This window comes from Fomitiporia mediterranea, assembly GCF_000271605.1.
Source record: "Fomitiporia mediterranea MF3/22 unplaced genomic scaffold FOMMEscaffold_19, whole genome shotgun sequence".
NCBI classification, from domain to species: Eukaryota; Fungi; Basidiomycota; class Agaricomycetes; order Hymenochaetales; family Hymenochaetaceae; genus Fomitiporia; species Fomitiporia mediterranea.
The window spans coordinates 145,833-170,579 of NW_006760404.1; the positions used below are offsets into that span (position 1 = coordinate 145,833).

The following is a 24,747-nucleotide window of genomic DNA, read 5'->3' on the forward strand; positions in this document are numbered from 1 at the left end:
TTAGCTCGCTCAACACTCCGGATTCCAACCCAGGTCGACCCACCGACACTTGCTGCACACTGTCGCAGTGCGTTTTTTCTCTCTCTTATTTTCACTTGCTAATCACTCTAAACTCGTCTCACAGGCGCAGCCTCAATCACCACAACCTGCTCGACCTCAATTCACACACGCTCGCAATTCAACTTGCAGGGACCGAGCGACAACCAAAACATGGTGACGAAGACTATGTCGAACGGCCTGAGAATGCATTCATCCTTTTCCAACACAAATCCCACTCGCAGAAGAATGAGACAGAGGCAGCTAGTGGTGCAGGGGTTGGGACTGTAGAAATAGTGTATTATTTACTATTTTTGTATTCTATAATTTAAATATAATTATATTTGATTAATTATTTGATACAAAATTGTATACTAAGCAAAAGCAAGCTATTCAAACACTTGTAATGACTTGTAGAATGTTAATATAATCTTCATAGGGGGTTAAGCAAGGAAAGTACAATGTTAAATAAGTAAACAAGAATACTTGTAAAACTTGACAATTACAATTATAATAATATAAATTGTCAAGTTATACAAGTGATTATAACATACTTCCTAAGATTACAAGGCTAAGACATAATTATTAATTTGTGAAAGTATAATATCTGCTTATAATGTAAAATTTATAAAAGGTACAAAATGTATAGGATTACAAGTGAATACAATACTTAAGACTTTTTCGTGATGGTAACTCTACATAAGGCAATTGGGGATTTCCTAATCCAGAGCGCAATCTAATAGTACGTAACACAACGTTCCTCTTCAGACGTTCAAGTTAGCATGTTCCTGCAAGTTTAGGTTATTCTAATATTCATTCAAAAGTTCCAGTCCCACTTGAAACCTCTGCGCTTTGGCCACTCTTACGGGTAAGGAGCAAGCACATCGCCTATTGAAACAAACCAAATCACAATGAATGATGCCGAGCCCTTGATGGTGGTCGAACACGCTGAGAAGCCCATTGTAATAGATGAGCGGGACGCTGCGGTCCGTGAAATGTTGTTGTAGAGGCATCGGGTAACCGATCGCCTAGAAAGCACGAAAATGTGTAACATCCGAGTCTTGTTCCGATGTTTCCCCGTATCATACAGTCCCTAATGATGAGCATGGAAATTCCATGTGCAACAAGAGATTTTGTATGGCGTTTGTTTAGTTTAGTTTTGCACTTGAAAGGTCGAGAGACTTGCTTTGAGGTGAGTACTTCCATTTTTTATACACTGGCTCGGATTTTCTAAGAATTTTATGGATTAAGGAACAAATTAGCAGAGAACGGGGGAGAACTGTTTCTGCTTTTAAGATGATGTGGGAAAACTGTGGGGAAACAAACATGTGGTTATCAGCTGATCGGCCATCAAGCAAATTGAAGCAAGTGGACCTTCTAATGATCCCGTGCGCTCTGCGTTCCTGACCACTATCACAGAAAACTATAGAATATAAAATGCGACTTCCCGCATCAAGCTCGTACTCAGCACTGCCTGTGCCAACTCATCCCCCTTCTCATCGCTTATCTCCCGACAAACATGGGCGTTGGTGCTGTAGCTAGCGAGAAAATATATGCTGGTTACGCTCATCTTCTTGATCCAAATCGCAAGTGGTATAATAATTGGCGGTGAGGTCATGCCACCTTAGTATACTCTTCGGCTTATTCAGATTGACTGCTCTCTGTCAGACTTATCCGCCTGAATGCCTGGATCGTCTTATTGTACGTGTTACTGCCCTTTGCCGATTTCACAGGGTTCCACTCACTATTCAACCTTGTCATTCAGCCTTATCACATCTTCAACTAATGGATACGACGGGAGCATGATGAACGGGCTACAGTCCCTCGACCAGTGGGAGAATGCCTTCAACAAGCCGTCAGGTTCCATGCTTGGCCTTCTTAATGCTATCCAAAACATCGGAGCTCTTGCTGCTTATCCCTTTGCGCCATATCTTTCGGATGGCATTGGGCGAAGGCCAACCGTTTTTGTTGGAGCAGCTATTATGATCGGTGCAACTGCTCTTCAGACAGCATCTCAAACTGTCAACATGTTTATTGGTGCACGCTTTATGATTGGTTTTGGTCTCACGTTTGCTACGAACTCCGCACCGATGCTTGTCTCCGAGATTTCATATCCGCCATACAGAGCAGCTCTCACTTCAGTGTACAATTCGCTTTGGTACTCCGGTGCTATCATCGCTGCATGGTCAACGTATGGTACATTCAAAATTCCAACTTCTTGGGCGTGGCGAGTGCCTTCCCTCCTGCAGGGACTTCCCTCTGTTATTCAGGTGGCCCTCGTCTGGTTTGCTCCTGAATCACCGCGTTACCTTGTGTCGAAAGGCAAAGAGGCTCAGGCACTCAGAACGCTTGCGTATTATCATGCGGATGGTAACGAGTATGTTCTCCTTCAGCCAATGTTCTGTTCACTACATTTCGCCATATGCTCACGCGCTCTTTCACGCTGCTTAGACAAGATCCTCTTGTCCAGTACGAGTTTGAAGAGATTAAAGCTGCTATCGACCTCGACCGTCATGTTAATGCTAATGTCGGCTGGAAGTCGCTTGTTACGAAAAAAGGAAACCTCAAACGTTTACGCATCGTTGTCGCTATCGCATTCTTCTCGCAGTGGTCGGGCAACGGATTAGTATCGTATTATCTCAACAAAGTCTTTGATTCGATCGGCATCACGGACCCAACGACTCAGCTGCTAATCAATGGTATCCTTCAAATCTGGAACCTTGCAATCGCAATCATGGCGAGCTTCTTTGTCGAGCGCCTTGGTCGTCGTCTGTTGTTCCTTACCTCATGTATCGGCATGCTTGTGTTCTTCACTCTTCAGACTGCATGTGCCGGTGTTTTTGCAAATACAGGGAGCGATCAAGCAGCACACGCCGTTATCGCATTCATTTTCTTGTACTATGCGTCCTACGAGTATGTGATTTCATCGATTCTGACATGCTATCATGATAACGTTGCATACCTTAGTTTGGCGTTCACACCACTTATCGTATCATATACGATAGAAATTGTGCCATACAACATTCGCGCGAAGACCTTCAATGTATTCAACTTCACGATCTCCCTTGCACTTATTTTCAACCAGTATGTTAATCCTATCGCGCTCGATGCTATTGGATGGAAATATTACGTCGTGTATTGCTGTTGGATCTTGGTCGAGCTCGTCTTCTGTTACTTCTACGTCGTCGAGACAAAGGGCCGTTCACTCGAGGAAACAGCTGCGTTGTTCGACGGCGAAGAGGCGGTTGACCAGGTTGCAGGCGCTGCCCGCGATGTCCACGATAACCACTTGACCGACGACAAAGCCAGTGGGACATCTTACCAGATTCCCGAGAAGACGGTCTGAACGCATAGTTGCTCAGTCTTTCTTCCTTTTCCAATCTTGTCTTCCTTTTGTTCCATTCTGGTCACGATGCTGTTGTTAATGTTCTCTTGGTCTTTGTTATAAGCAACTGGTCGCATCTGGTGGTACGATAGCCTGAGTTTCATTCACATTCACCGATATTATTAATGAGTACGTTTCCCCGCTGGTGTCCTTTACGTATTAAAGGAGAGTTCTCGCACGTATGTATGCCGTATCACCCGATGGCAAAGTATGTAAGTAGACAGCAGAGCCTTGTCTTGCCCCTATCAGTGTCAAGAAACAAGAGAAAGATGGCTAATTTCGGCTGTTGAACACATGCGACAGTGATGCAATTTGACGCTGGTATACATTCGTGTAATGGATGGAGGGTTCCAATCATAGGATAAAACTCTCGATGAATTAATTGCTCGGGGCGAATCCAATACAATAGTTGTTTAGTCATAGAAGACGTCGAAGCCTATTCTTTCTTCCCTGTTCCCGAGACAATCGCAGCCGATCAACTCGCTCGGCAGTCTCTTTCAGCAGAAGTGGGAAATGAGGGTGCATAGTATATATGCCAAGGCATCTCGGACTCGGAGTGGAGAAAGGGCGCTGATGGAACTTGGAGGGATGGCGCTTCCGTCTGAAGCTATTTTCTACCCTCGTCTTCTTTTCTCCCGTTTCGGCGCACGCGAATGGGCATACCTTCGAAGGTACCCTCACACTTTCTTTGTTACAAAAATAATACACCAGTATCGGATTTAACAAGATGAAATGAACGTATTGAGTACGATGCTGGACTGATCGGGTTTAAAAATGCGGGAGAAGTATGTCTTCACACATTGGTGTGAACAAGGGGACCGGCTTCATCTGCTTTGAAGTAGGTACACGGTAAGTTCAAAGTTCGACTGTATCAATAGAGTCCCAATGAAGTTCAGTTGCATGTGGATGGTCTATCAGAATCTCAGTGGGGCTGGCGTTAAGTATGTTGCAGGTCCATTTTCTGCCAGGTACTTGGTGAACAGGTTGCGAGGAAACATTACCTGAAAGGTTAGGAACAAGCGAAATGAAAAACGCTTGTAAAGAGGAGAAAGTCCCGCAGTATGCATCCCTGATTCTTCTCACTCAACCGACTCGATTCCGACGCCGGATAGGTATCGGGCATAATTTCCGATCGCACTTTACAGCTTTAGCTTTGTGCAAAGCTCGGCTTCCGGGGTGCAAGTGTATTTGAGTATACATCTCATCATAGAAATGGGAAGCATGCTTCCGAGGGGCGAGACCTCGGCGGCAATTAGGCGAGGAACAAGGCGGAACACGAGCAGAATGAAAACGAGATATACGTGGCAGGACAATCGGGACTTACAAATTCAACCTTGTTTCCGAGACTCCAGGACCAGGCCCTACGCCTAGAAGGCCTAGACCAGGATTTGTTGGCTACGAGTGTGTGGATTGGCGGTGAAGAAGTAACTGATGACATATAATGAATTGCGCCAAATAATCTGCTTATTAATTGTTCATCAAATGTAATTAGTACTATAAAAGGAAAAACTGTATCTTCTTTCAAACGACGAAGATAAGTATTTTTCTACGTAGCCAACAATATTGTTAAGCAAGGAGAAGTCGAATTCTTCATTTCGGGTAGAACACTTACCGCCCTCGGCAGTCATGCCGCTCTGCTTCCATACCCGAGTTTCATGACTTTGTTATTCAACCATTCCGGCCAAACACCTTTCCACCAATCTTCCGCAGAAAGTAGTTTCTTATCCTGCTGCTTTACAACTGGCACGTATAGAAACGTCCCGTTGGCGCATCTGATTGCAAGCTTACGCGTTGTAGGGTCAAAAGTTGTGTCACCTGGCGTGTGTAACGCTCGTAAAGGCTTTGGCGGTTCTGCATCCGAGGTAGGTTGAACAAAGGGTTGTGGCGCATGCAGTTGGAGGGTCTTAAGCGAAGGCAGGGTCGTGACAATAGGTTTCTAGTGAATATCGAGATAAAAAATGTCAAACATGTATGTTCGTTCCAAAAAGGAGTACATTCCTAGAGGTACCTGATGTCCAATTGCACGATACATTCGTTCCACCTTTAACGCATCCCATGAATGAAAATCGACGGTCGCTGTTTCTTGAGTGGTGAAAGGAGCATAGGATGCGTTCGCATCATCTTGAGGGGTTGCAATTAACTGAACAGTTCCCCGAAAGAGATTACGTCACTAATAATTTTGCTTAACAAAACAACGCACAGTGCCAGCAATCATATTCTTAAGCACAGAGACAAGCAGTTTCCCTCCTTCAATAGCGAGTTTATCCCTCAATGCAGAAAACGTCACTCCTGATTGAACATCCTTCATGACATTAGATTAGAAGTTGATATCATACTATTGCGTAACCGTAACCGATCACACTTACCAGCGATTTTTTCGCCCATATTTCACCAACATCTGCACCAAATCGCTTCTCTTTCATTTCCAAGACGCACACCCCTGTTTCGCTCCTCCCGTCCGCAATTGTGTGCTGGATGGGCGCTGGACCTCGGTAAAATGGAATTAAAGAAGGATGGACATTTAGTCGTCGGGACACTGGGAACAGATGAAGTATTCGATCGGGTATCATCCTTCCAAACGAGGCTGTCACCAAGAGTTGATTTGGCAACGGCGGCACACGGAAGAATTGAGAAGGTGGCTGAACTCGTGGACGCAATGAGGCAGCGAAACAGTGACCAGCTGATTTACTCACAGACCAATCCTTGAAAGCAGCCTTCTTGCGGGGAATGAGATGTGTCTCAAGCCCCAACTCAAGGCTTCTGAGTTTTAGGGGTGCTAGAGATACCTTATCAGGGCGAAGAAACATATAAAATGACAAAACACTCACAAATAGAAATCTTCGAACCATTTCTTCCAGTCTTTTCATCCGGAAGAGTCGCAATGGCGATATCATTCCACACGTCTTCCTAGCAGTACAAGTTTAGTTTCTTTTAACTATTGAACATTCTGTTGCAATGCACCTTGATGTTTATGTAGTTGATCCAGCACTAGCACAGAAAACTCGTCTCTTCCGAGAAATAAAATGCTGAATGGGCCCGACGTTGCCACAGAGGTTAAATTTCGCAAAGAATGTTGCCAATAACGATGTTCCTTATGCCTTGTAACCCTTTGAGATAAGAAGGCACGTAGCAGCATTGCGCTGTCCGTAAATGATGAGTACAAGCAAGCAAAAGTCGACAGCCGTAACGCGTTATATTACACGATCACATGAGCAGTCATAATTAAGCCTGTCACAGTGCAATTCCAAGTTTGGTGGGCGCGTCGATGTTCATATATCTTTGATTCTTTTCACCCACATATTGATAACGTTGCCCTTACCCTATGTGATGCTATGTGTGTGGGATGAATTACTTGTGCTGGGGCATTCAATAGCCAGTCTTTGAATCCAGCGTCTCACGGACGTTGCTACTAATGTCAAATGATTTGTAACTGAACAACACGTTCATCCACGGAATTAATCATAAGGTAAATCGATTACTTTCAAGCGGAACGCATCATCGCCTCGGTATTCAGTGAATTGATCTTCTTCTTCGGTAATCTCCGTACCCGTACTCATTCTACACAAGAGGCTAAAACAGATTCCGAAAAATGTTCGGCCCTTATGGAAGGTTAATGTGGCTTCAGCTTCGCCGATGAACCGCATCACTCAGATGCACCGGCTGCCGCACTGAATACACGGCCCACACATTCTGAATGTACTGATATATCAAGATCTGTACACGGGTCCTTCGATAAAACGAGTCCTTTGTATTCTTGCATGTATTAGGCGTCCCCGATTGCTCCGCTCGCTTCTTTTCAGAGTCATCTCTGCCACATAGGGGCAGTAAGTTTCTATACACAGCTCGTATTAACAGTCTGTTCATCTTTATACCTAACAATACAGGTGTGTGAAGTGATCGAACAGAAGTTACGTTCGGCAAATGATTGGAAGTTAGTATTCCGTTGTCGGTGTCTCGGAGATGCGCGGCGAAGTCTCGCTAAACAGGCTTTCTCGGTTGATTTGAAGCCATGGGCACATTTCGTTGCGCCGCGGACGCAGTCCAGACGGGCGAGGCAAATCCCCCTTCTAGTCTAAACTGCTACATGGAATCTGTTCCCTTATTTCGGATTATGACATGTCAGCACTTCATCCATGCCGCCTCATCATCGAACATCGCTCAGAAAGCGCTTGAGATGCTTTATTCTCGTGTGTGCTTGTACGGCAATCTGCTATTGAAGCACGCTTGCTGCTTTCCTAAGGTTTTGTTCCTTTCCTTCTATTCCTCACTAGTATCACAGGCACACCGGCATGGCATCTATGGAATGCCAAGCTGCGAGGTACAAACATCTCTTGCCTTTGACTTCGCGATCAGTGTCGTCAGAATCATGGAAAACGCCACAAATACAGGCCAATCTTCGCATTGATGCTCTACTCTGATGGTTATCACCGTTCCTGGTTTCCGAAAGAGGAAGTCAATTTCTGACTAAGCCGTTGAGCCACAATCGTGATTCGTCGCAGAGTTAAATCAGTTGATGTCCAATATCTCCATCTCGAACAACTCCTCACGATTTCTCGTGTATGTGTCCCTTAAAGGTTCAGTTTAGTTACTTGTTCAACAACTCAGTATTTTTCTCCAGTTTCCGGTCCGTCACCTGCAAAGGGTCACTATGGATATCGATTTCCATCTGATCGTCCCTGGAAGTGACGATAAGCTCTATGACGAGTGGAAGGCCGCTCTCGATAAAGAAATTCAACTCCCATTGCGCAGTAGATTTCATTTCGTACGGGCAAGGCTAAACGACCTTCCGGGCACAAAATTTGACGCAATTGTGAGCCCTGCTAATTCGTACGGTCGGATGGGTAAGTACTCGTCAGAAATCGAAGTTCTCTCGTGCCGAAGGCGGCCCGCGTAAAAACATCGCCTTAGGCACAACTTCGTACTTCCTTTCTCAAGTGGAGTGGGTAGAGAATGAGATATTTCCTGTTGAGAACCACCTAACATTCTGATGAACACGCTGTTTGTATCAACTTACATGGTTCGGAAAAATCTGACATATGGCTTACTTCTGCAGACGGTGCCTTCGACGATGCCATCTCAAAACTACTCTCTCCTCCCACGGACTACTTTGCTTTAACGCGATTCGTACAGGCGGAGTTATACAAGGAGTGGAAGGGCTTCGCAGTCCCTGGCTCAGCATCGGCGTTGCTACTCCCAGACAACGTCATCGATGCACAAAAGGGTACAACAGATTGCAAATATCTGATACTTTGCCCAACAATGCACTGGCCTCAAGATATTTCGTGGAATCGTGACATTGTCTACAACGTAGTTTGGGCTCTACTTGCCGAGATAACGCGGCACAATAGTGATATAAAGGGAAACACCGAGTATGATTCTGGCTCTCAGACTCCACGACACGATTCGGTGCACGAGAAGCCACTAATTCGTAGTGTCTTGATGCCAGGACTGGGGGTTGGCACGGGAAAGATACCCTATGATCGCTTTGCAATGCAATTTGCGCTGGCGGTGAAGAACTTCGATGAAGCAATTCGCATGCCAGCGAAGTGGAGCTCACTCGAGTGGGAAGACGTACAAAGCATCATAAAGCAATTGGAGAATACGTGGTCAGAGCGCTCCTAACGAATTCGAATTTGCAAAGGGGAAGGAGTAGGTAGTGTCATTTTCCGGAACTGAACAGAATGCGACGACCGCAATTCATTAGTCGACATCTAATAATTTTCTGATATGCGGCTAGCGTGCTAAGTCGCCGCATTGTCTTTTATGCCGCTGTCCCTAACGTAATCCTTCGTCCGACTGGTCCTCGGTGCACCAAACTATTAGGCCAATTCACCCATCCTTGGACGGCCTTTTACGCGATATTAAGAATTCGAAGTGACGTCCTTGACTCCGCGTCACCTTCTGAGCTTCTCCCAAGGTGTCCGCGCTGTCGAACGTGGGACGTTCAATCACCACTCTGCTTGTTCTTATGCCGTACGTGTATCTTCTGATTATTCCGCCGGACGCAGTTATAGAATTGGCTACCATCAGTCCTCTTGCCCGCATCACATCCGTGTGGTCATGACGAGATATTTCAAATAATCCTGGTCCGTCATCGCGTTCGTGCGCTCGCTATGACCTTCCCGGATCTAAACTTGAAAATTCATCACTTTTTGTCCTGGCGCCTTGCACTTCGCCCCCCGGATGCAGATGCAGCGTGGAATCAATCTCGATCATGAGGTGTCGCGCAAAGAAGTAGCAAAGTTACTCCGAGGACTTGCGTGAACTGTCCCAGAATAAATGCACTCGGACAGGCCAGCGGACTTCCAGAGGTAAAATGACCAGGCATCAATGTATTCGGGGTGCACTCCAGCAGAGTTCACTCCTTATCTCTTTCCCGCGCGTAAGGAGCGCGTTTTGTTCGTCAACCAGTGTCCAGCAAATGGTCGAGACCTCCCATCCGTAATTACCAGACCATTAGAGCAATGACCGCCGACGTTATCCAACATCAAGCGAGGTGTCGCATGCCGTTACTAGACAAATCCAGAATTTAAAGGACAATTCACTGCACATGGCATCAAACCCACGAACCTTCGCGGGAGGATCTAGATAGCAAGAGACGTCAAGGAAGGAATCGACGATCTGACAGTAAGGGGGCATTGTACGTGCAAATCGAGGTCAATCTATGCTTTTTGAGAGAGAAGTAGCATTGAATCGTGAAGGGAATTTCAACTTCACGCATGTCTGTTCAGACAAGCAAGGACTCTACCGATGAAACTCCTGGAACAGGTCATCTTTCGATAATGAAACAGTGAATCGGATCGCAGACCGTTCAACACCGCCCAGAAGATGCAACAAATAGATTGGATCGCCCTGATGCTCGGTCATCCCAATTAGGCGAAGGATTTTTCTCAAAAATACCTTACTTTGGGTGAGCAACGTAGCCTGCAAACTTTTTGGAATACCGAAAGGAAAATTGAGTGCTAGCTTGGTTTCTATTGAATTGAATTCAGGCAGTGAAAACTAATGAGTTCTACATAGAAATGGGTTGATTAAGTGCTTCAATGTAAGGACTGGACTTCCTGTCTCCCACTTCAGCTTGACACTTGCAGACCGCGAAAAGTCCGCAGGCACAGCTCTAGATCTCTTGCATTCTTGAACGCTGCATTAGTTGCGAAGGTAAACAGGATCGCGGGAGGTAAGTCGACCGCTCAAGTACGCTAATGAGATCGATACTTTTACGTGACATTGTTCGTTTCCTGCACTCGACTGACAGAAGGTCTGAATGATGGAAGGTAGGTAGCTCCGACTCGGATATAGTGTCGTATCGGCATGCGGAAAGTAAGTTGGACGTGGAAGGTTGTACTTGTCCGTAGAGTTACTAAAATACTGTAATTTTTCAAATGTCTGGATCGCGGAAGAATGAAAGTTGAATTGTGCTGTAATTCATTTTTCCTTCTCGAACGACGCACACTTTAATGTGTACTTCTGCGAAACTCACATAGGTAGAGTACTCTGGAGAGTTTAAACTCTGCATTTATAGAACTGAAATTGGAGTTAAGATAACTGCAAACCCATGTTTCTTTCATATCTTCATTCTACATTTGCATTTCCATGCTTGATTTGCAGGCCTATGTACACGTCAGAATGCTGCTCCACGATGCCGATGGTCTCAGGAGAGTGACAATCAAATGTACACATCAGTTAAATGAATGAGACGGTTATCCCATACATTCGAACACACGGCGTCTATTCTTCAATAATTCTCGAAGTGAACCATATTCTCAATTCGATCCACCGATTTCCCTGCAGAGCTAGGGGGCAATAGAGGATCGGCTCCAGGCTTCTTCCCACAGGTCAAACTTCCAGGTGTTGACTTACAACGGTCACCGCTAACGCCGGTTGAGTTCACTGCAACGCATTATTCTCAGAGGCCGTACTCTTGGCCGATGATCTTCCATCTCCACCACCATCGATCACAATGGTTGAATTGCTAACTAGGTGAGATGAGGCCTTGCAATGGAGCCTGGCTATATAGCTAGGATTCAACGAAGCGCAACATTTATATCTATAAAGACGCCCATGTTGATTGTCGCGTGATTAATCAGTTTTACGCAGCAGTAGTCCTTTTCATGCTTCCGCAGCGCTGCCGTATGCATTAGGACAGGAGTACGATTCAAAGATAGATGGTTTGTGAGTAAAAAGCGTGCCTTTAAGTTTGATAATCCAATTGCGATCCACAGAAGTAGCAGGTTCACTGGGAACGTACCTGCTCTTTACTCTACAGACAAAGCGACATCCGATCCGATAAATAGTGCAATTACAGCAGCTGGCTGGAGAACACCCCTTGGCAGCCGAGTAAATGTGCATCAAGACGGCACCGGACCACAATACACGAGGTTACCACAATGCAAATTAATGAATTGAGGTAGTGGTGTGTCTCAACTTTCAAGGTCCGTTCCACCAAAGTACGGGAACTACAAACGCAGTTCCAAAATATGCTCGAATCGATTTTCTCAAAGTTCGAATGCAGTAGCGCGATGTGTTGATGGAAGGATAGTTGGATGGGTACAGGCTAGTCCGCTTGTAATAATGTAAGGATGGCATTGTAATTGTGTGAGGTGTGAAAGAAGATGTCATTTCATCGTCATCCCTGTAAAAGGCAAATGATTGGCGCTACCTTCTTTGGAGGCAAGGACACCCAATTGGGCAATGACCTCCTTTACTGTGTTATTTGTTCATTTTTTTCTTCTTCATAGTGCTTATTCTACGCTCGTATTTTACTTATGGTACGTCTTTCCAGGTATTTGTTGATTAACGTGTAAGTTAACTAACTGGGTGGATGGCACTTGACTTCCAAAAGAAGGCAGTACCAATTTGCTTCCCTTTACTACAATAGGAAACACGCCTGTTCAGCATAACTGTCTTGTTTCATTAAACACATAGGTACCCTTGCAACTGAGGTGATAAAAGGTTATAGAGAAAATCTATAATCTATTACACATTACTTTCATGTTGATCCTAATGTTGTGTGTAGTGAATTATTTTACTGTACTGACTAACGTTTCATTGAATATGTTGTGTTCTACCACAATTTATTGTACCTGTATATAAATAAACAACACATGTAGGTATAGTGTATGGAATATACATAACGTATTACCTAGTACATTCTCCAATAGCTCAATACGTTTATTGTGGAGGCCGGAAACCCCCGCAATTGGATTGACACGTCAAGTTGAGTCTTCGACGGAAGCAATTTGGGATCGACGTGATTGATCGGCGCCCGGAACAATTGTCCACGTGGATCAATTAAAGTAAGCCGAAATGGCCGGCTACTTTTCTTACTCGAAATGGAAAGTTCCATTGTTCCATAATTTGAATACTGTTTGCCACGCGTTTACAACGAGGAGGGCGGAGGAGTAAGCCTAAGAATACTCCCGTTGCATAGTGCCACTGTGTCGACGAAGTGGCACAGCACGGACTCTCTGCATACACTAGCCTCCTCTTCAGTCACTTCTCTAATGTATCACCAATTGGAGCACACGCACAGACACTCGAACTGCTCTTACGTTTCCGCGGAGTTGTAACCCCTCCCCCTCAAAGAAGGTGCTGACTTCGAGATTGGGAAACCGGGTATACAACTTGTCCGATGTACAAACTCGTCTTCAGAATTGGGAAATGCCAACGAAACGAAGCCCACCACGGTGAGTGAAGTCAATGCGCTGGAAGGAACAAGAACTCACCTTGAATCTCTATTCCCGCAATTTGTGCGCCAGATATTGCCGACTCGAGGGTACCAAACCCAAATGCACCTTGAGCTTGACCACACTTTGGTCCGGGAAACCGATGCCGACAAAAGCTCGGCACGAAAATAAAAAAAGGAATGCAGATTATCGGGCGCGACCTTCGTGATGGCCAGAAATACACAACGTGCGCTCTCTCGGAATCAAATGGGGGGAACTGTATGCGAAATGATTCCGCAGACCCACGAGGTCAATTAGGGGCCCCGAAGGAATATTTGATGACAGTGCTGCGCTGGAGCTAAGCGGGACACGGTCTCGCTGACAAATATAATCATTCCTCTAAACATAGCTGCAGTCGGTGTACACAATGCGCCTGTACACGCAATGGAATCGTCGATGTCGTGGATATTACCCGCAATTCGAGGGGGGATAAACAGAGGGATATGAAACAGGGTAAAAATGCGCCTTCTTAGGTCTAACTCTCGCATCACACCTCTGTAGGCGCCCACCTGGCTCAAGCTCTAGCTCTCTATCTCATTGAAGATGCCAGAGCTCGCAAAATTTCGGTACATTTTGACTGTCGGTACTTGAAAGCTAGCACAGCCAGCTGATATGTCTTGCTCTTAATTCACTCGTCAAGTTGTTCAGGACCGCAGGAATAGGAGCAGGAGACAGGAACAGGAGGAACATATTTCCCCCTAGAATTCGTTTGATTGAGTACGCTGGGAGACACTGTGTTCTTCACTCCTGGCCTCTGTCTTTCATTCAATAACCCATCACCTTTACCCCCACACCTTTAATGCTACCCACACGGCATGACAATATCACGATATCCTCGCGCGTGTCATAGGCTCATTGTCAGATACTCGGAATCCATGGTCCATTCTGACGCAATCGTACCGTGTAGCGCTGAGTGATTTCACATGGCTCGCAGAGGCGGGAGAAGAGAGAAGGAGGGCGATGAAGGGTAAACCGCCAGCAACCTGGTACGGGATCCCCCACTCTACTCTGCGAGCTGTCTGTGAACCCAGGTGGACGGCGGGAAATAACCAGGAGATAGTAGAAGGCATAAGGACTAACGTATGGTACGAATGAATAGGGTAGAAGAGAAGCTATCTAGGAGCTAAGGAAGCCAAGGTGTCAACTTTCGAGGGTACATACTTGGGTGCGGGAAGCGTACATAGGCAGGCAGGGGAAACAAAATGGATGGACGTACTTGTATGGGGCTAAGACCAGATGGAAAGAAAGACGTCGACGTACAGATTCGGGGCTTCTGCTAATACCGTACCTGGACATAGACACCGACGCTAATGCGATGGAATGGCATTTCTGCGTTCTGGACAGACAATTTGCAGCGTGACGCACATACCCGACGGACGTTCTACAAGCAGAAGTCTGTCTTCATCCTTAGTCCATCCCCCCTCTCGTAATTCCACCAGCACCTCACATCATCTATCATCCGCATAGAAATTCCGTGCACACCCTGTCTCAGGCGTTCATCACTCACCTTTCTTCTGGATTCCGGCAGCGGTGGCGACGGCACAACGGCTCAGAGTTGTGCACGATCGCTGAAACTGACTCTTCACGCTGGCCGCGTACACACGATGCCGAAGGCGAAGATAACACAGGGGAAATGGGAAGGAAAGATACACGGGAACGTCCTTCAAATTTAGGTGACCGCCCGGGAGAAGTCAGTGCATCTACGACAAAAGTATAAATCGAAGCATAGAAGATGTATAAGTGGATGACGGGAAGAGATGATAGACAGGAAGAGATGGACTGTGAGGGGAGGAGAAGGAGTAGCGAACTTCTCACACGTCTTGTGCATGATAATGCAAAGCTACTCTGACTCCGAAGTCTTCCGGTGTCATCGTTATTTTCGTTCGTGTTCTCTTTCTCTTTCTCGTCTTTCCCATCTCTCCGACCCCTCATCAGTAGTAGCAGCGAGCGTCGCATAGAGTAAGAGAATTAAGGATCTGGTATTGAAGCGCTCTGTTGGAAGCTTTAAGACGTGGAGGGAAGCGAGAGAAGTAGTTAACTCTAGGAACGGGAGAGCTTCCACTTCGATGTCAGCATATAGCATCTGAAGACATGGTAGGCGTCTATACAGCGCGAGACGACCAAAGTGCACAGGCGAAACGGTGCAGAGGCTCAAGGGCATAAAGATTAATGAAGCAAAGGTAGAGGACGAAAGGGGAGAAAGAACAAATGCTCTTGCATTCGTACACACGTCTATACAGATTGACGTTAATTTGTGCATTCGAAAGCACTTCGTGTATTTCGTTAGCATTTTCCTCTGCGTCCGAGCATTGTATTAAACACCTATTCCAAGCAGATTTTGCTCACATCAATATTTCCACCAGTCTTCATTCTTCATCTGACCAAATCAGGCATGAGACCAACCTTTTCTCAACACACTTGGTGAAAGGAGTAACACAAAATAAATCAAAGCGCAAAAGTTCCGTTTTTCAGGTACATATGAAGAATGAAGAGAGGGGGAGGCAGTCCATCGGCTTCATGGGCTTCACGTTGCTCTTAGACTCGTCCGTTGTCCATCCATCCGTTGGTTGGTTGGTTGATTGGTTGGTTGGTTGGACAAGTCAATTTAGTCTGGTTAGCAACGAGGTCCGCGTCCGATGTCCGTCCAGAACGAGGCGGCGATTGGTTCAAGCATTCAGGCATTCAGCCCAAAATGCAACCGACGCTCCGAAACCACGCAAGAAGCGCAAAAATACAATACATAACGCCTCACCTCGACAAACAGTCATGATTATGCATTTCCATTTGCCTCCTCGGATCCGTTGCGTTGCATTTTGTCTATCAATACACTATCAGCAATCTGCATGCAGAACATAATGCCTGATTGTTATCTCATCGATAGGTAAATTGAAAGAAGGACAAACACTACATTGGACACGTACATTGTACCATTATATTGGCCGCTTTGAATGTTTAATAAGATTGCTGCCTAGTATCTGTTACGGATGCTTTCTTGGTGTCTGTTCGTCAACCAATTGCAACAAGAGGTAGGACGGACTGCTTTCCTGTGTATGAATGTTCCTTGCAATGAACTGTGCTTCAACCAATGAAAGCAAAGACGTAGGACGGACTACCTTCCCATGTGTAAAGGTTCCTTGCGCTGAAAGCCACCATGTCTTGGGAATAATTGTGTGCCAAGATGACTTGAAGTGAAGCGAATATCAAAAAAATATCTTTCCATCGGCCCGTACGTATATACGCAGAATAAGAGATCCGACTCGCAACGCGAGCCAAACAACATCACAGATATCATCACCCGCAGACTTTGGCCATTTACAGGCCACAAGCTCCGCGGATTAATCACTAAGCGCCGACGCGCGCATTAAAAAAAGCTAGTCGCCACACGTACAGTCAGAAGGGGGAGATGGGGGAGATAGGGAGTTGGTTCAATTTAGAGCAGTGGGGAGGATAGAGCACACATTTGCCCATTCGAGCCATTCGAACCGATTAGAACCACCGAGTTGTCTAAAACATCTTCATTCGCGGAGCTTCGGACATATTTGTCCGCCCTGTGTAATCCCGACGTCGCGTCCGGGTGAATTATGACACCTGAGAATTTAGAATTTGAGGTGTAGGGTATGTCGACAGCGTTTAGTGTTTAGTTTCATTGACCACCGCCTTGACTCCTCTATGGAGAAAGGACACGATAGCAATGTCAAATGTCACTAAGCCAGTTTGAAACGGACCAAGAGCCAGACTCGCGTGTGTGTGCATGAGACACACTCCTTTCGAGTTACTACACATCTTGTCTGACCGACCGACCTGACGTCCGGGTGTCGGGTGTTCACGAGACGGAAATCGGAGACTATATTTAGCGGGAAAAGGGGCAGATTTAGAGAACACAACAGAGCCAAGATCAGATAGATGAACGGTGAGAGCGGGGCGGGACAGACGTACAACACGAGTGCATTTGTTGCATGTGTGTATTGCGATCACAGGTCCGATCAGGTTTTGTTCGAAACAGGAGATACAGGGCGAACGACGAGCTGCTGAGAGACGGAGCCAGACGCCGAACAAAGGAGTCATAACATGAGCAAAAGGCACACGCATATGACACAGTAGTAGCAACAACGCTAGCGAAAGCACATTAGACTGAGCGTGGGCATGCCGTACGTCGTCAGGATAGGTTGGGAACGAATAGCGAAATCATTGCTATTTTTCTTTGCCTACTTGTCTAAATGTTAGATACGTATTTATCGGAATTCTCGTCGGGCATCGTGCGTTTTGCATGTATGCATTGTATGTGAGCATATCTGTATATGATTTGTATTTCGCCAATTGAGATGTTGATGGATAATCCGGGATCGTGGACGGCGATGCAATGGAATGCCTGATCGAGATAATAGATTATGATAATGATATATGGAAATTGTCCACATGATGAGCGGGGAAGTGGGTGTGCGGACGGGCGGCAGTCGTGATCCTTCTATGGTTTCCGAGCGGGTCGCACAGTTGTTTTCTCAAGATTCTTTTGAATAAACATTTAGTTTCACTTGAGAGAGATTTCCTTTTTTTCCTTCTCATACTTTCCTAGCATGTATGCGCGATTACTCAACTCTCCTTCCGCGCTGCCTTTTCGCGTTCTTTCTTCTGTAGTGCAAGAATACGCGAGGAGACGCGCGGAGATAGGAGATGAGTGTTGAACCATTGAGACAATGACCTCGGGGAAACGGGATGTACTTTGGTTGGCAGGCAGGCAAGTGAGCAAGACGACTAGCAAACAAGGCAGTCCGGCTTGAATAAGCTCTGGAACCGGCAGAGAAAGCTGTGCTTCCCGAGAATACATGGCTTGTAGACGGTGCCGTGGAGACGAACGCTATGCGTGTGAGCACGTAGGAATACAGTTGTCGATATCGCTATGCCGCTGCCTGGCAAAGCAAGATAGAAAAAAGGTGTGAGTGCGCGTGTGTGACAGTGAGGTTTCGAAGCAAGAAGAAGCGGGCAGGAAATACGTGATGTTGTGCGGGAGAAGCCATATTCGGTAAATTCGGGGGGTTAGTTTGTGAGTACAGGACAAAATAACAACCATCCAAGAAGCGGCGGTTGGTGTACACAAGTCCGTCGACAAAAACGTATCAGGGTCACGCGAGGGTCACACGGAAGAATTCATTTCGGCCCAGTGGGCGTCCGTTTGTCCGTCTCGCCTGCAGCGCAGCGTGTCACTGCCACAGTGCAGAAAGGTACTCTAGACCAGATGTGTCGCACTGAAACGGCTCAACACAATTTATCGACGTCCCGGCGGGACGGTGCGGTTGAACATGGGCCAACCTGGCGTTTATTACGCATGGGAGGGCAGCGAAGAGAGGCGCGCATGCGAGAGCATCAGCTAGTGCAGAACGCGTTACGTTACGGCGTGTAGACGAGACATGCGTGTGGGCGGGGTTGACAATGATAATTGATATGGTAAGCAGTCAACCTTGTTCTTGATTTCCTCATTGACTGCATTGACGAAGAGAAGAACTGCTATAACGAGAAGTGCTTCTCAGTTGGATCCGCCTCTGAACGGCTTTGTCATCTTGTCCTAGCGGAAGAAAGGCTCAAAGAAGCGTTTCTCTGGGGCTGAGAGCTACCTGCCATATTAATGTTCTTCTTGGTCTCATTCCTGGTCTCATTCCCTTTGAATCCTTCATTTCCTGGCCCTGGTCTCGGTCCAGTCCACGGTTACCGTACGCGCACGAACTGCTGCAGCAGTACTTCGTCTTACTGCATTCCGGCCCAACGTCAGAGCCAATCCACCACACCTCCAAAGTTGTATCCAATTCCCCGCCGCTGGCCCGGATCTGCACACGCTTTGCGGTGTCTGTTCGGTTTGGCGACATGGGCCAATGCCATTGCGAATCTGTTGGGTTCGGCTAATTCGTCCTGATTCAGACTCACTCAATCTGCCTTCTTGATGAGCAGCTGTTCGTGTTCAATCCAATCCAATCCAATCCTGTCTATCTTATTCTAATCTATCCTTCCCGTCCCGCCCCTGCCTGTCGCACCTTTGTCCCATTCTGTCCACTCTTGTCCACTCGCGCCTTTTCCGACAGTCGCTGATCAAAATGTACGCGGGAGCAGAGATAGATTCAGACTCTGCTCCTTTGGCTCACGTTTACGTTGGCCTCCCCCTCTTCGCCTAGCCGCCTGCAGCTGGTGCAGCTGCCCTGATTCCTAATTTGAATTTGAATTCAATTCGCCAGAGCAGCCCGCCGACAGACGTGTGCTGTTGCTTGGTGCTGCTTGCTCGTGCAAGCTGTGCACGCTCATTTGGCATTCGCTTCTCGATCTACTGGATTTCTGCCCTCGCACCCCATGCCTGACGTTAACGCTGACTATTCTTCCTTTTTTAATCTATATGCGGTTATTTTCTGTCGTGTATGTTGCCGCCCGGACAGGTATAAGTGATCGCCCTTTATAACTTACGCCGATGGAACCGTATCACCTCGTTCTTCACCGCGTCTGCTTTTTAGACTCTTCGATTCCTCCTACGCCTCCTCCATCGTTCGGACACCTCCTGCCCGTCTAGTCCACACACACACGTACATCCTCACCTGCCACTGCTTCCCCGACGCCGCACGTCCCTCCGCCTATCGACTTTCCCGTCTCCCGTCTCCGTCCCTTTCCCTCTTCCCTCCCGACGTTCAATGTGCAACGCGCACTTCCAGCATTACTTCGACGACACCAGCGCCAGCATCTCGTCCGGCTCCTCTTATCCGGCCCGCGTCGACGTATCAACACAGCAGCAGCAGCAAAATTCACGGGGTCAGCTCACCATGCCTCCGCACCACGACGCGTCTACGGGGACACATGGACATGACAGCTCGGTGCCGTCTCTGTCACCCGTCTCAGCAAGCGGATGGTCGTATCCGTTAGATGCGCAATCCGACTTGCAGATGTACTCGCCCACATCGTCTGCTTCTTACTCGGGCTTCCATTCCCCGATTGACAGCAACCCACGTCCATATGCGCTTGCAGGTGCGCTCCAACAACAGCAGAACCAGCAACAGCAACAGCAGTCGAACGCAGCGTATCCGGAATCGTCTCAGCGCAGCACTGAGCTCGCGCGCGGTGGACATGGACACGGACACGGCCAGGCGCCGTCTCCATATTTTCCAGAAGCGCAACAACGGTGGGGATATGCACCAGGGCACGCACACGCAGCGCATGACTTCGCACAGGACGCGGCGGCAGCGGCAGCATTGTCAATGTCACGCGGGCCGATCATGGACCACCCGCAGGTGCAGGCGCCTTCCGCATCCGACGACGTCAGCCACAGCAACCACGGCCACGCGCGCATACCGCCGGCCTTCGCGACCGGGAACGTGCCCGGCGATGGCGGTCGGGTGTCCATGTCTGCCGGGCCCGGGCCCGGACCCGGAGCGGCGGGCGATCAACGGGCCCAGAGCGCCACCCGTCAACTGCACCAGGGCGTGTCGCTTAATGTGGGCAGTCCAGTTCCTAATCTGCTAACAGCATGTACTGATAAACCTCCTGTTGCAGGGACGCGCGTTTCCCCAGCTTCAACACAACCACCACCATCGCGACATGTCTTCGCAGCAGTCTCAGCAGCAGCAGCAATGGCTACCTCAAGGACATTCTCAACAGTTGGGAGATGCAAATGCGCCATTTTTACAGATGCCCACCCCGAGATCAGTAAACGCGCCTCAGCAGACGGGCATGCGCAATTTCTTTCCCTATGACTCGAGAGGCGCAGGCGGGATGATCGAATACGACATGGAAAGCGATGATTTCGACCACGAGGAATTTGATGATGGGTTTGAGGAAGACGATGGTCCTGGCTCAGCAGGGCACAACTTGCATTTTGGAATACCTCCACCTGCATCACCAACGCCCGAGCTGCAATTTCCACAACACGTGTCGGGTACGCCCTCCGATTTAATGCGTACAAATTTCATGCTTTACGGCGCCGATCCAGCAAATTGGCCGATGGATAGCCTCGGGGGACTTGCAGGTGGAAGCGGCATGAACTCACTCATGGAAGCTGGTGGAGGGCCAGGCTCGGTGCATCCTGGCTCCGCTTCGCCTCGCTCCATGGGTGGTAGTAGCAAAGGGAAAAAAGTTCCAAACATGATGCCACCCGAACTCTTCAGACAGCCTGAAAGGAGAGAGAAGAGCAAGCGGGTGCAAGGCTCTGGAGCAGAAGAGAGCGAGGGCCAGACAGTGAAGGTACTCATCGAGTCCGCGACACCAGGAGAACCTCCAAAGAAGGTCAAAATGCACCAATGCCGCATCTGCCAAAAGCTGTTCCCCCGCCCAAGTGGATTAGCAACGCACATGAACTCGCACTCTGGAGCACGTCGTAAGTCCCTCGTTTTGCTATCTGAACTTCCCCGCCTTTTTTGCACTTGGACTTTCGTTTTCCTTTTTCGGCCAAATTAAGAAACATTGTTTATATTGACATTTATTTATCCCTTGCCTCAAACAGCATTCAAATGTCCACTTGCACTCTGCCCGAAGACATTTGCCGTTCGTTCCAATGCACGACGGCACCTCCGAACCCATGGGATCACCGTTCCGCCTAATTCTCTAAACAAAAATGGTTCGGGAAGGAACCAAGAAGAGCCCTTCCATGTAGGTTTCGAGACACCCGTTGTCGTCGATGTACAAGACCCTTCAGCAGGAGTAACATCCGCCGACGGCGCAAGTGCAAGCGGAAATGGTCGTCCGCCGAAGTTGCGTTGGGTCCCGCCGAGTCTAGCTACACGGACAAATGCACCCCGCTTGCGTTCGCTATCTCCTGCGTCGGACATGGCGGATATTGACTCTCAGGACGTCTCTATGGCTACTAGCGGCGGTGGAGGTAGACATCCAGAACTAGGTCCGGATGAGTTAATGTTCTCGCGGCGTCCATCAAACCTACGGATCGCACCAGCACCTCTTCCTCCCGCCGTCCCCTCCGGCGACAACGGCGCAGCTGATATTAACGCACGCTTTGACGAGCGAAACTCGTATGCGGAGGCTGGGACGTACCCATACCATCCTGATCAGGTATGTAGATGTTTAATTTTTAAACTAATTTATACTTGGAATGAAAGAGAGAGTGACTGATTTTAAGTTCCCTCGTCGGTGACGAGTAGTGGAGGTGTCTGCCCGGTCCTGGATTGGTCCTTGCGCTTAGGAGTTAATTGGCTAATCCGAAACTGTGCGTGATCGTGACGATGGGTTTATTATTTTCGGTGGGGAGTGCGTTTCGTTTAATGAAAACACAGTCATTTTCTTGCCCGCGATTTTTTTTTGTCTCCTCTGCTGGCAAGGTCGGCCATACATATGTATATTCACGGACTGTGGCTGACTGATTTCTCATTTTGCTGTAATGACAACGACTCATTCAACTCAAATTTTCCCTCCCCTCTCAACTTTTTGATTTTACCGCTTGCTCACGCATTTTTTCACATTATTGTTCAACCATTTGTTAATGAAACACCTTCCTCATTCATTCTTCTGTGCCTTTTCATACTTGTTTAGCAGAGTTGACCTCTGACCCGTCCTGATGCTTGTACGTTCATGAACAAAATCCTACTCGCACAATAAAAATCTCCAAAAAGACTCCCATGACCAATCTATCTCTTCTTTCTACCTGCATCTATCTACTTTCCTGTCAACCCCACATCTATCGTCTGTATCGATAGTACTTGTAGTATCTGCTATGGACTTCATGATGCTGTGGACATTTTCTTTTGCTAGACTATTATTCTAAGACTTGTGATGTTCCTTTTTTCGATCCCCTTTCGTTTCCTTCGTTTCCATTATATATTTTTACGGTGATTCTATTTTCTGTTCTGTTCTGTTGTCGATTTGCTTTGTATTGTCTTGCCTTCTTACTCTCGCTCTCGTTTTGTTTCGTGTATGTACTGTCTGTCTATCTAGCAATGCTCCGCCCTTTTGCCTTTACTTGCAATCAAACAATGGAACTCCTGGATCTTTCTTGATTCACTCTCACTCTCACTCGCTATCGTAACATACTTGCAGCTTTTGCATTATGATTTTGATTTGATTTCAACGTTGTTATTAACATTGTTCTTGTGCCACAATTATGGATGCAGTCAGAATGGAAGCTCAAATGCCATTAAAGGATGCACATGGTCGCACTATACTGTTAGCACTATCAACATTGTCAGTAGCACTAACTTTGCTACTAAGACGCCATGTACGCGCCGCAATTTACTAGGCCACAGAGGACTATTGCTTAGCCGCCATGTGCACGCTTCGATCTCGAGGGCCATTGAGAAGTTTTTGAACCATAAAAGTATTGATTGATTGAACAATTGAGGAGGAGTAAAGGATGATATCACACCTTACTTCGTATTTGTATAATTTCCTAAAGATACTTGTTGATGCATCAAGGACCCGGGAGCGAGAGAGGAGAGTTCGAAAGTAACTTGGGACACGCAATACAAATGTTGATAAAAACTGAAATTTCCAACAGCTGATATTGATACTGTGGATTGACTCAATGAGCGGAGTTAATATGTACATTTGGTTGGAGAGAACAAAGAAGAATGATGCTATTAGGTTCGGTTTTATCTATGTATGGCTAGCATGCGTGTAAGTAGGAACAATGTGTACAACAACACCAACACTGCATTGGTTTGAATTTGGATTTGGAGAGGAGGCAAGCTAAATGGATAGCCAAGGTGGAAGAACTACCTACAATACCGATACCGATACCGATACCGATACACCGATACCGATACCGTACCAATCATCCGACCGGAGAACACGTGCGGATGGCAGTATGCAAAACGCGATGAATATAAATAGATTGTTGGACAGGTAGGGTAGGTAAAGGGCCTTGAACTCGGAGTTTGGTGGACACTGGACAGTGTCGAGTTTATCCAACTAACCCAGCGAACTAAACTTGTGCCAATGCTTTATCGTAAACACTAATATTAGAATATTAACTTTTAGGTAAGCACATGAGAATGGCGGTTACACGGCAACGATGCAGTAGGACAACAACATTGTCAACATAGGAAGTTGGGGAATGGAAAAGAACAACAGCGGAGAGGAGTGTGAGGGGAGATAATGAGAATCGGGAAATGAAGTGTGATATGATGGAGTGAAAGTCAGGTCAACCAAGGCAAACTGGAGTAAAATGAAGGGGTAAGAGAACGAAAAGAATCCGATATGTATCAAAGATTTCAAAGCGGAACCACGCTCTGCATTTGCATTCTCATTCTCTCATCCGAATTCGAGCGAGCGAGGTGTCGGAGACCTCGGGAGAAGCACCAGCAGGAGACGACTACATATTGAGGGAAGTAGAAAAAAGGAAGGAGAGGACAAGTACAGACAAGGGAAGGAAAGGGGGGAGAAGACGGGAAGGAAGAAGGCACGTCAAAACGAGATGGACGGACGGATAGATAGAGAAACGAAAATGTGGAACAAAAAGAGAAGAGAGACCCAAGATATTGGTGGGATTGGCGCTAACCGTCGGGGAGCCCTATTTCAACTAATTACTTATTTCCTATTCCTGGTCTTAATTCATATTTGAAACAAGGAAGAAGAGAAAAAGCAAGATGGATGAGATGTGAGAAAGTGTGATGCGAGATACGAGATATG

General features: G+C 47.1%; 6 protein-coding genes across 6 annotated transcripts; 5 read left to right on the forward strand and 1 right to left on the reverse strand.

The window, feature by feature from the left end:
• Positions 1-1,555: 1,555 nt before the first annotated feature.
• On the forward strand, positions 1,556-3,645 carry FOMMEDRAFT_130208 (hexose transporter; the record flags this gene model as incomplete). Its single annotated transcript, XM_007271909.1, has 5 exons — positions 1,556-1,644; positions 1,705-1,737; positions 1,802-2,413; positions 2,488-2,949; positions 3,004-3,645. The coding sequence occupies 5 exons, from the start codon at positions 1,556-1,558 to the stop codon at positions 3,380-3,382; spliced, it is 1,575 nt and encodes a 524-aa protein (XP_007271971.1). The 3' UTR covers positions 3,383-3,645.
• A 1,100-nt stretch (positions 3,646-4,745) lies between these two features.
• Positions 4,746-6,557, reverse strand: FOMMEDRAFT_115086 (Formyltransferase; the record flags this gene model as incomplete). Its single annotated transcript, XM_007271910.1, has 8 exons — positions 4,746-4,967; positions 5,034-5,357; positions 5,430-5,561; positions 5,622-5,723; positions 5,788-6,065; positions 6,111-6,197; positions 6,250-6,324; positions 6,383-6,557. The coding sequence occupies 7 exons, from the start codon at positions 6,555-6,557 to the stop codon at positions 5,046-5,048; spliced, it is 1,161 nt and encodes a 386-aa protein (XP_007271972.1). The 3' UTR covers positions 4,746-4,967; positions 5,034-5,045.
• Positions 6,558-8,216: 1,659 nt separating this feature from the next.
• Positions 8,217-9,034, forward strand: FOMMEDRAFT_48042 (macro domain-like protein; the record flags this gene model as incomplete). Its single annotated transcript, XM_007271888.1, has 2 exons — positions 8,217-8,262; positions 8,475-9,034. Coding segments are annotated over 2 exons (606 nt in total), but the record flags the coding sequence as incomplete, so codon positions are not given.
• A 3,693-nt stretch (positions 9,035-12,727) lies between these two features.
• On the forward strand, positions 12,728-13,468 carry FOMMEDRAFT_162558 (uncharacterized protein; the record flags this gene model as incomplete). The annotated part of the gene is made up of 6 exons (XM_007271911.1): positions 12,728-12,787; positions 12,852-12,986; positions 13,024-13,107; positions 13,180-13,236; positions 13,293-13,333; positions 13,387-13,468. The coding sequence occupies 6 exons, from the start codon at positions 12,728-12,730 to the stop codon at positions 13,466-13,468; spliced, it is 459 nt and encodes a 152-aa protein (XP_007271973.1).
• Positions 13,469-13,689: 221 nt separating this feature from the next.
• On the forward strand, positions 13,690-14,863 carry FOMMEDRAFT_162559 (uncharacterized protein; the record flags this gene model as incomplete). Its single annotated transcript, XM_007271912.1, has 5 exons — positions 13,690-13,729; positions 14,054-14,163; positions 14,251-14,364; positions 14,445-14,539; positions 14,614-14,863. 5 exons carry the CDS (start codon positions 13,690-13,692, stop codon positions 14,861-14,863), a joined length of 609 nt encoding a protein of 202 aa, XP_007271974.1.
• Positions 14,864-19,163: 4,300 nt separating this feature from the next.
• Positions 19,164-22,751, forward strand: FOMMEDRAFT_24209 (uncharacterized protein; the record flags this gene model as incomplete). Its single annotated transcript, XM_007271876.1, has 4 exons — positions 19,164-20,609; positions 20,668-21,487; positions 21,614-22,176; positions 22,244-22,751. Coding segments are annotated over exons 1-2 (1,390 nt in total), but the record flags the coding sequence as incomplete, so codon positions are not given.
• Between the last annotated feature and the right edge of the window lie 1,996 nt (positions 22,752-24,747).